This window comes from Melitaea cinxia, chromosome Z (assembly GCF_905220565.1).
Source record: "Melitaea cinxia chromosome Z, ilMelCinx1.1, whole genome shotgun sequence".
NCBI classification, from domain to species: Eukaryota; Metazoa; Arthropoda; class Insecta; order Lepidoptera; family Nymphalidae; genus Melitaea; species Melitaea cinxia.
The window spans coordinates 10,767,399-10,782,660 of record NC_059424.1 but is presented as its reverse complement, the minus strand read 5'-3'; the positions used below and the strand labels follow the sequence as shown (position 1 = coordinate 10,782,660).

The following is a 15,262-nucleotide window of genomic DNA, read 5'->3' as shown; positions in this document are numbered from 1 at the left end:
AGTATTGTACCGAATATTTCGATCTATACTTTAGTCATTCGTTATATGCGAGTACCATAGTCATGGAAACAATGAAGTTACTTTCATGCCTTTTGATGTTTATATCACTTTTAGCGACAACGTAATCGTTTTTCTTTGAATTTACCTAATAGATACCTTTAAATATACTGACACAATTACAATTACGCTATCTTATTAAAAACATTCCGAGAGAGAACTAAGCTCCAAAGCCAAAAAGTAAGTAGCGCGAGTAAAACACAAACAAAACATACGTAGCCTTACGCAATAGTACATAACGTTCTAAAAAATGCTATTATAACTTATCTTTTAGACAACTAGGTCGGCAAACAAGGTACAGTGGTACCTGATGGTAAGTGATTACCGCAGCTTATAGATTCCGGCAACACCAGAAGAATCTCAAGCGCGTTGCCGAACCCCCAATCCCTCCCAAGGAGCTCTGGTCACCTTACTCACCACAGGAATACAACACTGCTTGAAAGCAGTATTATTTAGCTTCGATCTTCTGTAATGTCGAGGAACTTCTCCAGTCGGGCTGCTTCAGATTTCGAGCAGAATATTTCCTGCTGTGCCCCAACTAAAATATATTTAAATATTAACTGTGTATAAACATAGGTCAGTTGACGAACTTTTCAAACATCTAGTGCTACCGATCTAATTCTAATAGTCTCATAAAAAGAATTTAGATAAACATGTAGTTCATCGAAATTCATCGGTACTTCAAAATGTGCATTTCCTTAGAATATCTTTTAAGGCGACATTTTATTCTTTCAAAATACAGTACATACCTACATAAATACACATCAATATACAAATTCTGTTCAGAAAAAAATATTTTTGAGTAACAGGAATAAATTTGATTTTACATTTTGTAAGATAATCCCCTTACTAATATGATTTTAATTACTATACATAGTTTGACCATAAATACTGTTACAATTTAAAATAAACAAAAATTACATTTGTGTTGATTTTTAGGTTGTGATGGTTTGCTGTTTGGTGTGAGTGAATGAGAATGAGTGACTGAGCCATTTTTGTTTTTTTTTTGTTCCAAAGGTACCTTTCTTGATAAGGTAGTTAAGCCTCTTAAAGTAAAACACCATGTTCAATAACGAAGAATGATACTTTCAGCAAGACTCGGCGCCTGGTCATAAAGCACGATCCATCCAATCTTGGTTAGAAACCAACGTCCCGGACTTCATCAGAGCTGAAGAATGGCCGTCATAATTTTCCCATGGTAAGAATTTTCCCATTGGAGTGCGTGCCTCTAGTGATAACTGGCCTCAACGTTTAAAGGATTGTATTGTAGACAATGAAGACAACTTCAAATAAACTTCATATATTTTTAATGGTTTTATATCCATGTATTAAACTAACACACTGTAATCTTCTATATATTAATACGCGAAGCAAAAACTTTGTACCCCTTTTTACGAAAATTGCGCGGACAGATTAGGTATAAACTTTCCTACACTTATAGTTTTTATATAGAGGAGTGAAGTGTGCTAATATTTTTTTTTAATTCTGCATAAAATATATTAAATTAATAAAAAAAACTTTACACACACTACCATGTATTTGACACACACACACATATCATACTCATTTGTTGATTGTCAGTCTGTAGTCAAACTGATTTTTTTAAGGGTTCTTTATTTTCGTATTTTTTCTTTTTTATTTTCTTTAATTTAAATTTTTAATTTTGGTCGAATTTCGACCTCTGGACGACCACAGTAGTAATAAATGTTACGTGCAATAAAAAAAATGTTAATTTCTTTGTAACAATATTTAAGGCAAAACTATGTATACCATGTATGTAAATAATCTAAAACAAAATAATGACAACAAAAATCAGGATAGGAACGTAGAAAATTTAGGATTGTAATAAAAGACCACTGAGAGAAGAAAGATTTAATAAATAGATATATTAACTTTAATCTAAAACAGTATCAGAACTAGATCGATATTAAATTAAATACACGGAATTATAAATTGACTATACAGAGTAATTTTATGACATCATATATTTGAGCCAAACATTTATTATAGGCGCAATTTTAATCTGAAAATACAATAATGGTCTCAAATATTTTGGACTAGGGTGCTATTATTTAAGGTGCTATTGGTAATAAGTGTTACACGGAAAATTCAACAATTATATTAAAATATTACCGAGAACATACATCTATTCATTATCATTATCATATTATATCATTTAAGCAATGATATGTAGCGCATAACATTCTAGTAGTTCGATTAAGAACTTGAAGAGATAAAATTAAGTTTTACAAATGTCGCATTAAGTTTCTCGTCGTTGGTGGCAGGTACGTCATGTGAAAAATAATACAAAAAAGCAAACGCTTTCTGTTACAAAACTGACATGTCCCACGTAGCACTATATAAATTCAGGGCTCGAAAAATCTCACCATTAGATATAGCAATCCATTAGATTATATTTTTACCATAAACTTATTTTTATTGTTAACAAAATTTACAACATTGAAATTAAAAAAAAATATTTACAACAGGTTCATTTTCAATTGCAAAAATTTATTTATTTTAAAAGCATTATAAATCGTATACGAAATAAACACAATTGAAAATTTTCTATTGCCGTTATCTCACCTAATAGGCTGCTGCATCAATGGCTCATTCAAAGCAATAGCACCCTTCATTAAATTATAATAAGGCATTATATTTCTAATCATATAACTATAAAGTTACCTGAAACTTACAAAACATAATTACAGATTATTAAATTACTTTAGTATTTTAATCTCATAGAACATTTATGCACCATAGGTTATAAGTGATTAATTACATTAAAATGTAAAAAGGTTAGAAGCAGAGGGGCTAATAGGTATTTAACTACGTGTAAAGGGAAAATGTGTATCATATATAGTTAGAAGGTACAGTTAAAGTTTGAAAGTAGCGCATATACAACGTATGAAACACCAATCAGCTAACACCATCGTTGAATAATCAAAGTAATTATTCAAAGGTATGCAAAGGATACCGAATAAAATCTAGAAAGTCTAATCCCAGTGCCATATTTGGGTCCGAAGAAGTAGAATAATATTATTATTATCTCGTTTATTATTTCGCTACTGCTTAATATAGTGGAAGACCGTAAACAAACTTATGAAATTAAAAAATTCAACCAATAATTTTTTTGTTAAAATTGTGAATTTTGTATAAAAAAGTAAATGTCAAGAGGTGGAAAGATAAAGTTTATACAAACGGACTTGAGAAAGATACAAAGCGTTCGCAACAGGGATGTGCGACGTTGCCGCTTGGACTAAGAATACGACTTGTGTGCCACGATTACCGTGCCGGCCAGTTAAAATCCCGATTATTGTTTACCTCAATAATAATGGGTAAGGAGTTTTGAAAGATGTCTTTACAATAAGGTGAAACATTTGTTAACAATTAGGACATCATGTAATGTAGGTATGTAATTAGACAAAATCTTCTCTTTTTTCAGATTAAAATATTAAATACTACGTTTACCTAAAAGTAACACTGAGAGACACATTAAACTTATTCGAAATTTTTTAATAATAAGAATATTAACGACAATAAGAAAGTATTCGTCATACGTGAAAGTCGTTGTTGGAAGATTCTATTTTCGCTAAAATTCCATTAAATTTTACGAACATCTAACAATCGATATGCGTTTAAAATTATTTATTAAAATATTTTTCTCTTTTACATTACAACACTGAAGTGTTTAAGGAGGTTTCATTTATTGCAGAACTTTCACAAGTATCGTATTAAACATTAAACACTATTTAAATCCTAAAGTTCGTAACCGTTTAAGTCTGTCTATTGCTTAACAAAAAATAATACCGCCGAACACGCCATCTTTGCCAATCATAGTATGTAGACGATAGCCACAGCTGGGCATAAGCCTCTTTCCCCGTGGCTCGATAGCCCGAAAAACGAATATACCGTTACTGTAAAAAACGTATGACAATTTTGACAACGTTTGTTAAACAGAAATCAGTTGTCATTAACTGATGAAAGAAATTAGTAGTTTTGATAATAGCCTTGAATTTGTCACAATTTTTACATGAAATTTGTATTTCATGGATAAAACGAAAATTACATAACTTACTTTACTTGTAATACAAGAATATTACGTGAACTTTGTACTGCAAATTATTTTTATATTAATTTTATAATTAAGAAAAAAATGTTAGCATTGTTCGATATGAAAAGCTAACCATTATGATATGTTATACTTTTTCTACGTAAATTTAATTTAAAGACGAAAGTTATTCTATGACTTATTTAAAACATTTACTTCGATGTCACAAATGTATTTAGATTGATACAATTTTTATGGAAGTAAGCGAAAATAAGCTAGAACACAATTACAATAATTAAGGTCGTACTAAAACATAGGTCAAATGCTCGAAAAATTTAAAGTATGAAATCAAAGTGGTCAATAATACACTGGCTAAAAATCCGGATAATTAAGTTAACCAAAAAAAAAGAACGATCGAGCAAAGCTGGCGTACTTGACGGTATTTTTTTTAATTTACATTTATCTATTCTCTTTGAAACAGTACTTTAACAACATCCATTAACAACTGCAGTCTCTGAATATTTTTGTACTAGTCGTATTTGCACAAATTGCGCAAATATCGCGCGCTACGAAGACTAACATTTTGATATTATTTATTTTAGACACAGACGTAGTGATCACAATAAAACTTGAATACGTTTTCAGTACCTACAGTATTGCTTTGTCTTTAGAACTTGTTACATAAATAATGAACACTTAATGTAGCCAATTACATTTATTTGAACGCACTTAAAAGTGTTCACCTTTAATTGAGTTCAAAAAAATAAGACTGCTTCAGCACGTCTAATCCGAAGGTAGAATTTATCAATACAAATACATTCGTAATTTTGTACATATGACTACAAAATTATATGTGCTATTACGATTCGCTTAATATAACTTAAATGTGGATGGACCTTACATTTTACAATAGGTAAAAAAATAATTGAATTTATATTTCGCTCCTGACTGACTTGAGAAATTGGTGTATAATTTATTGTACTCTATAAATTATTTATAGTCATTATGATACGCCATTTCACTGTTTTAGACCTACATTTTAATATAATTACGCGATTGCTGATATTAGGATATTTATACACCTTAGAAAAAAATAGTCTCTCGAATAGAATTCCTTTCAGGTTAGATTAAAAATTAAAACATATTACAACAGTATTTTTTCGAATGTAATGAAAATGAAGGTAGAATAGAAAGAATGGAAAGAGGTTCATGATCATTTAGCGCAGTTATTTTGTCTACTAAGCGAACTACATATTTAGCACTTACACCACACGACTGTTAGGGCCTGTTTCACCAATTGTGGATAACTTATTTTTGACAGATGACGATATCCGACAACTAAGTTTTTGATTCATTATTCTTTATAATCATCGAATTCTACTATGTTTATTAGATATGTCTATTCGCATATATTGTCTTGAAGTTGTAGTTTCTTAATTAAGGAAAAATCGGTGCTAATGGACTACTTATTGTGCCTCCCACTGTTAAAGTCTATTTGTATCATAACAAGTTTAGCTGAGGTAGGGTTTTGAGCAGATTCCTCCGGATTTTGAGCAGGATATTTCCTGTTCAAAAGCTCGACTAGGAAAGTATCTTGATCATACAGAAGAATACAGCTAAATAATACTACTCACAAGCGGGTGTTCCTGTGGTGAGTAAGGTGAACAAGAGCAACATGCTTGCAATGCTTTATTGTTACAGGCGTCTATAGGATATGGTAATCGCTTACCATCAGTTGTGCCGTACGCTTGTTTGCCGACCTAGTTGTATACAAAAACGTCATCCGTCAAATAGCCAACACTATTGTCCACAATTGGTGAAACAGGTCCTTATTCTACAATTCATCTTACGAATAACTTAATTTTCTCTTGTTGTCAAAAATTGTTTCATTCAATAATTATAAATCAAATATTAGGACTAAAAGTCACGTTACTGTTCCAATAATCATAAAAATTATTTGTAAAATATATCAATATTTATTCTATCTCCAAGATTGCTTTAAATATAAATCATATAGTAACGAGGGAAAAATCCATGTAGTCATTTATTTACTTCGATCTCCTTACATCATAATCGTGTGGACCAATTAAATTTAAACAATATTATTCTTACTGGGAAACACGGCATCATAAGTCCTATAGTAATATAATGATCAACGATCGATATTTACGTTGGTGCAATTGTCTTACACGTTTTAGTGCAAAGAAAATAAGCTTCAAGTCTTAAAATTATGTATAAATATTACAAAAAATTCGTAAATTGTGTTGCTATATGGCATTACTCGCGTAAAAAATATTATCAATCAACAAATTTTCTTACAATAACATGGTATATTTCTAAACATTACACTTAATTCAAGTTCACTGTCGGCTCGCTCCAATAATTTGTCAATTTCAAATTGAATATTTTCTAACGACTTGACGTAAATTTTATATAAACTACGTAATTTTTTTACGATTATAGCGGTAAAGTGCACATAGACAAGTTATTGAAGCTGACGACAGCCATAATTAATTATTGTATCGTCAATTATAAAGTACTATTATTTATTAAGGAAAATTATTATCATGTCGTTCACTACACATAAGACGTTTACAATATTAATTTTTGAAACATTGAATTTTATGAAAAAACTTTTAATATCCCGATTACCCAAAAGTTTGCGTTGCAATTGCCATAAAAACCGTTACAAAGAAAAAATATATATTTAAATATAAATAGGCATAAAACACATATTTTATTGTGCGGGGAATTATTCTTGTGCATTTGATTAAAATATTAATAAAATGAGAGACACTGATGCATACAAAATTATATAGTTACTATTTAAAAACTCAGAACACACAAGCGTTGATAATAAGCTTGTTAGTTAGTCTTACTTACACGTTAAAAATGATCAATAAAATAATTATTTTGTATTAATAAATACATGAAAGTTGCCAAGAATAAAATATTAATACTGCAAAATGACGCAAAAAAGAACGGAATACATTTTAATTAAAATAATTAAATCAAACGCGAAATAAAAGTACTTAACATATTTGGTACGAAATTGTATATATGTCAATTAATAAATTAAAAATAAAGATCATAAATAAAAATGTCTGTAAAAAAAAATTGAAACAATGTTTGAGTCGACAAGTTGCAACGTGTAGCACCGTCATACTATCATGAGGAGTTTTATTAATGTCGTTTTACTTTACTGGTTTCTCTTTACTGGATATAAATATGCAAATATTTTTTCTCGATTAAAACCACTAATTATATCATTAGACAGCTGTCAATCTGAAAGGGTATCAATAAAATTAATAACGCATACCTACTATTCGATCTAGTTTAACACCTAATTTTTAGAATATATTTTCGTCGGCGAAGTGTGGAATTGTATCGAATACACACTAATATTATCTGTTAGTACATCATATAAACGTTTACTTATTTAAATACATCGATTTGATATCCTATGATATACGTTTCATAAGTTGTATTCCAACCACTAGGTTGCGTAAATGTAATAAGGCGTTGGCTTTTGGTACTATGGACTGTATTCTACTGGGCTCAATAACACGTCGATAAACGTTTCGTTATATATACTACAAACAATTACTTACAATAATTTATAGTTCATTAGTCTTTTTGTTTATATTACAATTCAGATACTGCAAACCGCCGTCGTGTGCGTGACTCAATGACGACAGATGTTCGAACTGTACCTAGCTTCGAGCTGCACAATTGTCGACTCCTAACTACTAGCAATTATACTCTAATCATCAATATATTATTCGTAATATAATTTCCACAAACCATTTTAAATAAAGTAATTGAATAATACTTAGATTGACTTGACTACATTTAAGTATAGAACATTAAGTATAGAACATTTTTTATTAAAAACTAAATCTTAATAATATCAGTTATGCAACCATAACTAGATCATTAACGCTATTTTGCTAAATTATTATATCTGTTTGTTGCGTATATTACGTTAAAATTGTGCAAGTGAATTCACTGTCCTGCTTTCATAAATGCCTAAACAACCTTTGTTTTGCTTGACATGTATCATAAAATAAAATAAAAAAATTTAATATGTATAAAATTACTTTATACTTTTAAAAGGGTAGTACCGAATTGATTTATTAATTAAATATGAAAATTAAAAAAAAAAGAGATTTATCAGTTTTCAAACTCCACACTTGGAAGCGACGCCATCTCTTGGTGATAATTTTCGGTAATAATTTATTTTGCTATACGCATTTTTTTTAATTTTTAATACAAGTAGTTGTTAAAATGTTGGAGTTAAATTTAGGAAGACACACGATAGTGGAGATGACGCCAAATACGTCTGTGTGTGACTAGCGGGTATCGGGACAAAGGGATTCATATGCAGAAGGCACCGAATTCTATATATATAAATTGTATATGTAAGTAACATACAAAATCATGGATATAATGGTCAAAAGGGTCCAATGCATTTTTCAAGAAGTTAATTTGTATCTTTGGATGTTATCCAACATCAGGAGTTCTCGCATAACTCAACATCCTAAGATTGTTATTCGTGTACCGATCATTCGTATACCATATCATGTACGTTGATTAACCGATATTCCTGCATCTACATAATAAACCTAGCTACGCAAATATGCATCTTAACTATATAATGTCGCTTTAGAATAATATTTCAAAGTCACTAACATGTTTATTGTATATAATATGATTATCGCTCATAAGTAAAAGCTAAATCAGATCTTTTTATATAGTTAATCGAGGGATGATTTTAAGCAAACCCACATCGAGGAATACTGTACAGTTATAATAAATTCAATGAATTACATAATTACCATAAATCGGTTGTAAAAGTGATTGTTTTTATAGATTTTTGAATTTATTTTTTATATAAATAACTAGTTCAGTAGCGGTCAATAAAATTTAAGTAGATAACGGTATATAATTATATTCGATGTGTGATATTGGATAACTGGCCTTCTCTCGGATTTTCTGAACATGCAGTGTAGTTAATCTTAACCCTAAAATTGATGTGCTCTTTCCGAATAAATTCTCTCACAGCCCTTTCCCATATTTTACGTTTAAATTTGTGAAGAATACATACTGTACCAATTTGTCCACAGATGTGGACATCAAAAACTGTCCTATACTTTCTAATTAAAACATTATAACGATTTATTAAATTACATGTAGCGATTTAGAAGTAACGCAAAAGCAGGCTTCAAAACTAAAGCACAAATTCATCGTATTCCACGCTTCAGTGATATATATATATATATATATATATATATATATATATATATATATATATATATATATATATATATGTGTGTGTGTAATGGACTTACACTTATTTGTAAGTATAATAATCAAATAAAATGCATTGACTCAATAAATTATTATCATGTCTACGGAAACACTTAACATTAACTAATAGAAAATATAGAATACAATAATGTAATCTTATATACTAACGAAAAACCTGCCTTTGCACCTAAGTCTAAATCACCGTGCAATTAATCGCAACATGCCATCACAATTAATACATCAAATAGATACGATATGGATAGAGAAGGCTGTATAAAAAGAAAGTGGAAATATTCATCGAGAGCTAAGCAACGGGACAATCTATAGATTTCTCGTGCAATAGCGCTTAACAGCGCGCACTAGCTCTTATAAGCATTTTACGAGTGTGACAATATACAAATTAGGTATCTAGATTGGATTTAGTTAAGTGGTTCTTGAACGCTGAAGCTGTTTAGTATTTTAGGTATCACTGAGACTGAGGGTCACATTGGAGCAGCCGGACGATTGATGGATCGCTCTTAGCACCCTCTATGAACTCTTCGAGCGACAACTTCCCGTCTTTGTTTCGGTCCATTTGACGGAATATTTTATCCGTTCGTTTCTCGGGTGTCGATTCATCTTCGGGCATCTTCATAACCGAACCGACCATCTTGTAGATTGCCTAGAATTCAATAGAAGTCAATTTTTATATCTGTTACTTCACTTACTTGAAAATACCAACAGAAACGTTAAATATTAGTCGAATCAATCATATAGAATGTCTTACAGTCACGATTTCAAGCATTTCTTGGCGGGAAATGTATCCGTTCCCATCTAGATCATACATTGAAAACGCCCATTTCAGTTTCTGCTCGAGTTTTCCGCGAGATGTGACGCTAAGAGCACAGAGAAACTCTCGGAAATCTATGGTGCCGTCCCCGTTCGCATCAAACGTTCGAAACACGTGTTCTGCAAACTGTAAAAACAAAAACATTCAAACAACTTCTGTTTAAAAACAGGCTATAGGGACATCCATTAATTACGTGAGTTCAGAATGGGCGGAGGGTTCCAATGAAATCTCACCAAATCTCCTTTACACCGAGGGGTAATAATTTTAAAATATTTTGAGTGTTCATTTTGCTCGTTAAAATAAATCTCATGGCTATAAAAATTCTATCTCTATTTTATTCAACTTCAATCTCACGTAAGGGGAGGGGGGGTCCAGGTGAATCTAACTTAATCTCACCTAAGAGGTGGGGGGTTCTAAACTGATCGAAAAATAGCTCACGTAATTAATGGATGTCCCCTATACGGTATTATCTAAAAAAATGTAGTCATAAAAAAAACGTGGCCAGTTTAATCAAACCTACGTTTCTAATGTTTATAATTAAAATCAAACACCTTAAATACTATTGTATTTGATAAAAGATTATTATATGTTACTTTTTTACCAGAACTGTAATTTTCAGCCCTTGACTTACCTTACTAGCGTCTCCATACGGGAAAAAATTTCCATATATTTTTTTAAATTCTTCTACTGATAAATGTCCACTAGGACAGTCCTTCAAAAACCCTTTGTACCACTCTTGTATTTCAGCATCTGCAAACACAAAATAAAACAATATTATCTTACACTAATATGTATAGGAAAATTTTGATCAATTGATATTTATTACTCGCGGCTAGAACGGTTAAATTGATTTGTATGAAATTCTTCACGGGAAGAATATAACTTGGAAGAGCACAAGATATTTTTTATGCCAACAAACGCACGATTCCCCAAAGAAAAATGTTTTTTTCACAGACATCAAAAAATGACACAGACATACAAGATATTTCTATCCAGAAAACCTGCACAGCTCCTGTGGATCAGAATACCTTATAGTATAACAAAATTTCAAAGCCAACAAGGGCGAAGGCAACTGCAAGTGTAATATAATAATAATTTACACAGATATTAACATATGCAATAGGTTTTATACCTGAAAATTCCGTATTTTGCTTCAGATCTTCTAACACTTCTGGTTTTAGTTTGCTATTTTGTTTACCCATTTTTGTTATATTATACCCACTTCAATTGAACTTTTCGACAGTTAACACAGTTGTTTTATCTCTTAGTAAGTCAATTCTTGTTCCCTAAAATATTTAAAAAATGTACTTAATAAAATATAACATATTTTTTCCCATTTACTCGAACGTCTAAATACAACGCAAACAGTTAAAGAAAACGTTACCTCTTTTTTCGCTTAAAAAAAAAAAAAGAAATAATTATAAAAAAAAATGGGTGAATTTACAAAATAACGAGACAAATTTAGAACTTTTTCGTAATTTGTATATTATACATGAATAGGCAAAACGTGAATCATTAAAAATATGTATTCATAGAAATACAACATAGAATTCATAGGGACAGTGGTTATTTTTCCATCTATGTAAGTGCCTATCTATTATTCTAATGACGCTGGTAACACGTTATCTTGTTGGGTAAACTGCAAAATTGATATCTTTGTAAATGACTGCACGCACGACAAGTGCATGGTAAATGTTTAAAAATTTTTCTCAGACTTGCGATTTATCAAAAACGAGAATACTGAGCGCCTAAACTTTTGTCAAGACATTCTATATAATATTTTTTCACTATACGAATCGCAATATTTCAGCTTAAATATAAAAATAATGCGTTACAATGTGTATTTGATTTTACCATTTCTAATTTTACATAAAATTACTAAAAATCGTTCAGTTACACTTTTTTGCAGATTCATCGTGTCACCTAATAATATAACAGAAAGAGTAAATGCAGCAGTTACAAACGCGTACGAAAGTTGACGACTATTCTTTCATATACTAAAACTGACATTCTAGCGAAGGGCGATGAAAGATGCTTCACTACGTTCGCTAATAAATAGAAAATGGAAATATTCATTGAGAGCTAATCCAATAGAAGAATGATCGATATCGATCAATCTTCAATTTTATTTAGCAACATCACTAGGTGACAACGAGTCCTGCTTTTACAGTCCGTTAAATTACAGTTTAGTTGTAATGTGTCGCATCGAATACTATAGAAATAATTACAAGCCCGCAAATAAATACGTATTTACTGCAAATAATTACTAACATACAACATAAAACGTGATGCTTTTTGCACAGTACTCGAGAAATCTAGATTTTTGAATTTTAGAAAATACTAAGACTAAATAGTATCGAATGCAACTACATAAGTACATATCTTAAATTGTATTTAATCAATTATTCTATAACACGAACTACAAGGGAAATAGGTCGATAAAGTGATTTGCGTCTGAAGTTACAAGTATTATTTCATTTGAATAAATTTAACAAAAGTTCGTTTCATATAATCTAAAATACAAAAAAAAAATAAAACAGGGAATGTACCTTTGTTGTACAAATTTTACATAAAATTAATACAGTTTTAAAATGTTAATGACAACTGCAAATATATGCTATAAAAAAAAACATTTTCAGTTAAACACAAATAATTAAATCTTAAATATAAACTTAACGCTAAAACAATAAAATGAACAACGCCTACTGCCACTGCGTGCAGAAAACCTAACATTATTCACATACATGTGTTTCATTGTGAAACTGTAATTCGCTTCTTTTCTTAATCTATAAACATGACAAACTTAGTACAAAATTGACAGTAGGTTTAAATATCTTCAGGTTCAGCACAAAAACGCATAACTATACAGAAACTCCAATATTCAATCTTTTTTTCAAAAGCTTTTTGGAAATTTCAAATACGTTTCTTTTATAGATACGTATATCTGTACCGCGCCTGACGATATGTATATGTAATAAGAATTATTATTTTACAGAGAAACTATTCCTCGGAGAAATTAAACATTGCTGTAATACCTAGACGTATAAAGAAGCAGTACAATACTTGGCATTAGTGAATTATACACGTAGTAATGTTTTACTTATCTTTATACATATTCGAAAATAATATATTACAAAGTGGATTGGCCTTATGTTATTTTATCGAGATATATACGGATGTATATAAAAATAACGTACTCTATATAAAAACGTATAATAGATATGTATAAAACTATTACATAATGTTTATAAAGCTAGAATATTAACTTTAGTACATTACTAAATAATTCAAATACCAACTACTGTACTGCCAAATCCTCAAAACGAGTATCGTAGAACCGTCATACTGTCAACGGCATAATGGAAATATTTATGTATCGTTTATAATAAGTAGCAGCATCATGATGTTGACACTTTACAATTATAAATAAGAAAGATATCTCTTAATACAACTTCGTTGTATGATAGTTCTTACGTCTCGGTTATGAGTACATAAATAATTGTAACCTTACAAGCATATTAGGAATAAACATTTGAGCCGATACTATAATATATCGCAAAAATATTGCTCGTGTCCTAAAAATTGAAATAGAATTGTGCATAAGCATTTAATATAGAAATCTAGTAAATTGTTTAAATATATTAAGTTTTATTTAATATCGCAAATATAGCAAGTGACACAAAAGCTTGGGTCGCTTCGCTAACGTAGTTTGATATCGAGTACTTTCTCATTACTATGGAATATAACAATTTTACTTCCGATCTTAGATCCATAAGTGACCCCTATGAAGTTTATTTGTGCCTAGAAATATTAATACCGTGTTAAAATGAATGATTTTAAAACATTTTTGTTTAAATTAATTTTTTGTTTTATTTATTAACTTTCTATGAATAATCCAAAATGTGTTTTAGATAGTAACTGTTATTTAAATAAATATTTAATGATAGATATATGTATGTTGCGAATGACAAAATATATACAGAAGCAAATTTGCATACATACCCTAACCTAACAACATAATCTTGTACGAATGGATATAACTTACGACTGCAAAACATGGAATGTATACCTAAGACAAGAGAAATAATTACCTTTTAGTTTTCAGTGCATTCATTGCCATCGGACAATATAAATCAAAATTGTAGTATATTCAATAATTCGAAAAGTTTTAATATAAACTTTTGAAAACATTTTATTACAAAATAACCAATTATTTAAAACTTTACTAGCAACAAAACCTGCTTTATTTTGTTCTTCTTACCCAGTTTATTTTTATACGAAATTATTTGATTTAATTGTATGACAAGCTTTTACTGCTGCTTTTTTTACTTCTTATTAATTTATTTTGATAATTCATGCACTGAAAACTAAGGACATAACAATTATATAACGAACCTTTGATAACAAAATCATAATTCGCGACCCCGTCAAATTATATAAATAAACTTAAATATATAAAATAATTAACAGCAGTTTTATAATTTTAATTATTCTACCATCTAGTAAATATACAATCTAAAAGATATGAGGACTAGGATACACTAGAAATTTGGTTCCTTAACTACATTGGAAGGAGATTTGTGCATGAATTTGGCGTTATTTTTAATTGAAAAGAAAAAAAAGAAGTCGTAGTCAAGAATGCGTGGATTAAAGCTTATAAATAGATGAAATAAAAAGAAGTGAGTAAAATTCTATTTTACCGAGAACTAGAAGGCACAGTATTAGAGGAATGTAAAATCGAAAAAGATGAAAACAAAACAGCGACAGAAATATTTACCTAGAAGTCTACAGTAAGCTCAAGTCGAACAGTGTCGTGTATCAAAAACAACAAACGTTAGAAACGTAGGGGACAGCTTACTAGATAATATTGATTACTGAGTCGATAAGATGAGAGTCCCTTATTACGTGATTAAGAAAATATAAAACACCGAATATGAAAGATTTACAACACCGATGTCCGACATTAGATCAATAAATACTTATTAATATGAATATATAATAGTAAAACTTACATA

The 15,262-nt window shown here is 29.9% G+C and overlaps 1 protein-coding gene across 1 annotated transcript in view; it reads right to left on the bottom strand.

The window, feature by feature from the left end:
- Positions 1-9,884: 9,884 nt before the first annotated feature.
- LOC123668967 (neurocalcin homolog) overlaps positions 9,885-15,262 on the bottom strand; it is an 80,333-nt gene continuing 74,955 nt past the window's right edge. The window contains exons 2-5 of the mRNA XM_045602655.1: positions 11,380-11,533; positions 10,879-10,997; positions 10,185-10,373; positions 9,885-10,079 (exon numbers count right to left, since the gene is read on the bottom strand). Coding sequence (XP_045458611.1) covers positions 9,885-10,079; positions 10,185-10,373; positions 10,879-10,997; positions 11,380-11,449 — 573 coding nt within the window. The 5' untranslated portion in view covers positions 11,450-11,533. The remainder of the gene's footprint in view (positions 10,080-10,184; positions 10,374-10,878; positions 10,998-11,379; positions 11,534-15,262) is intronic.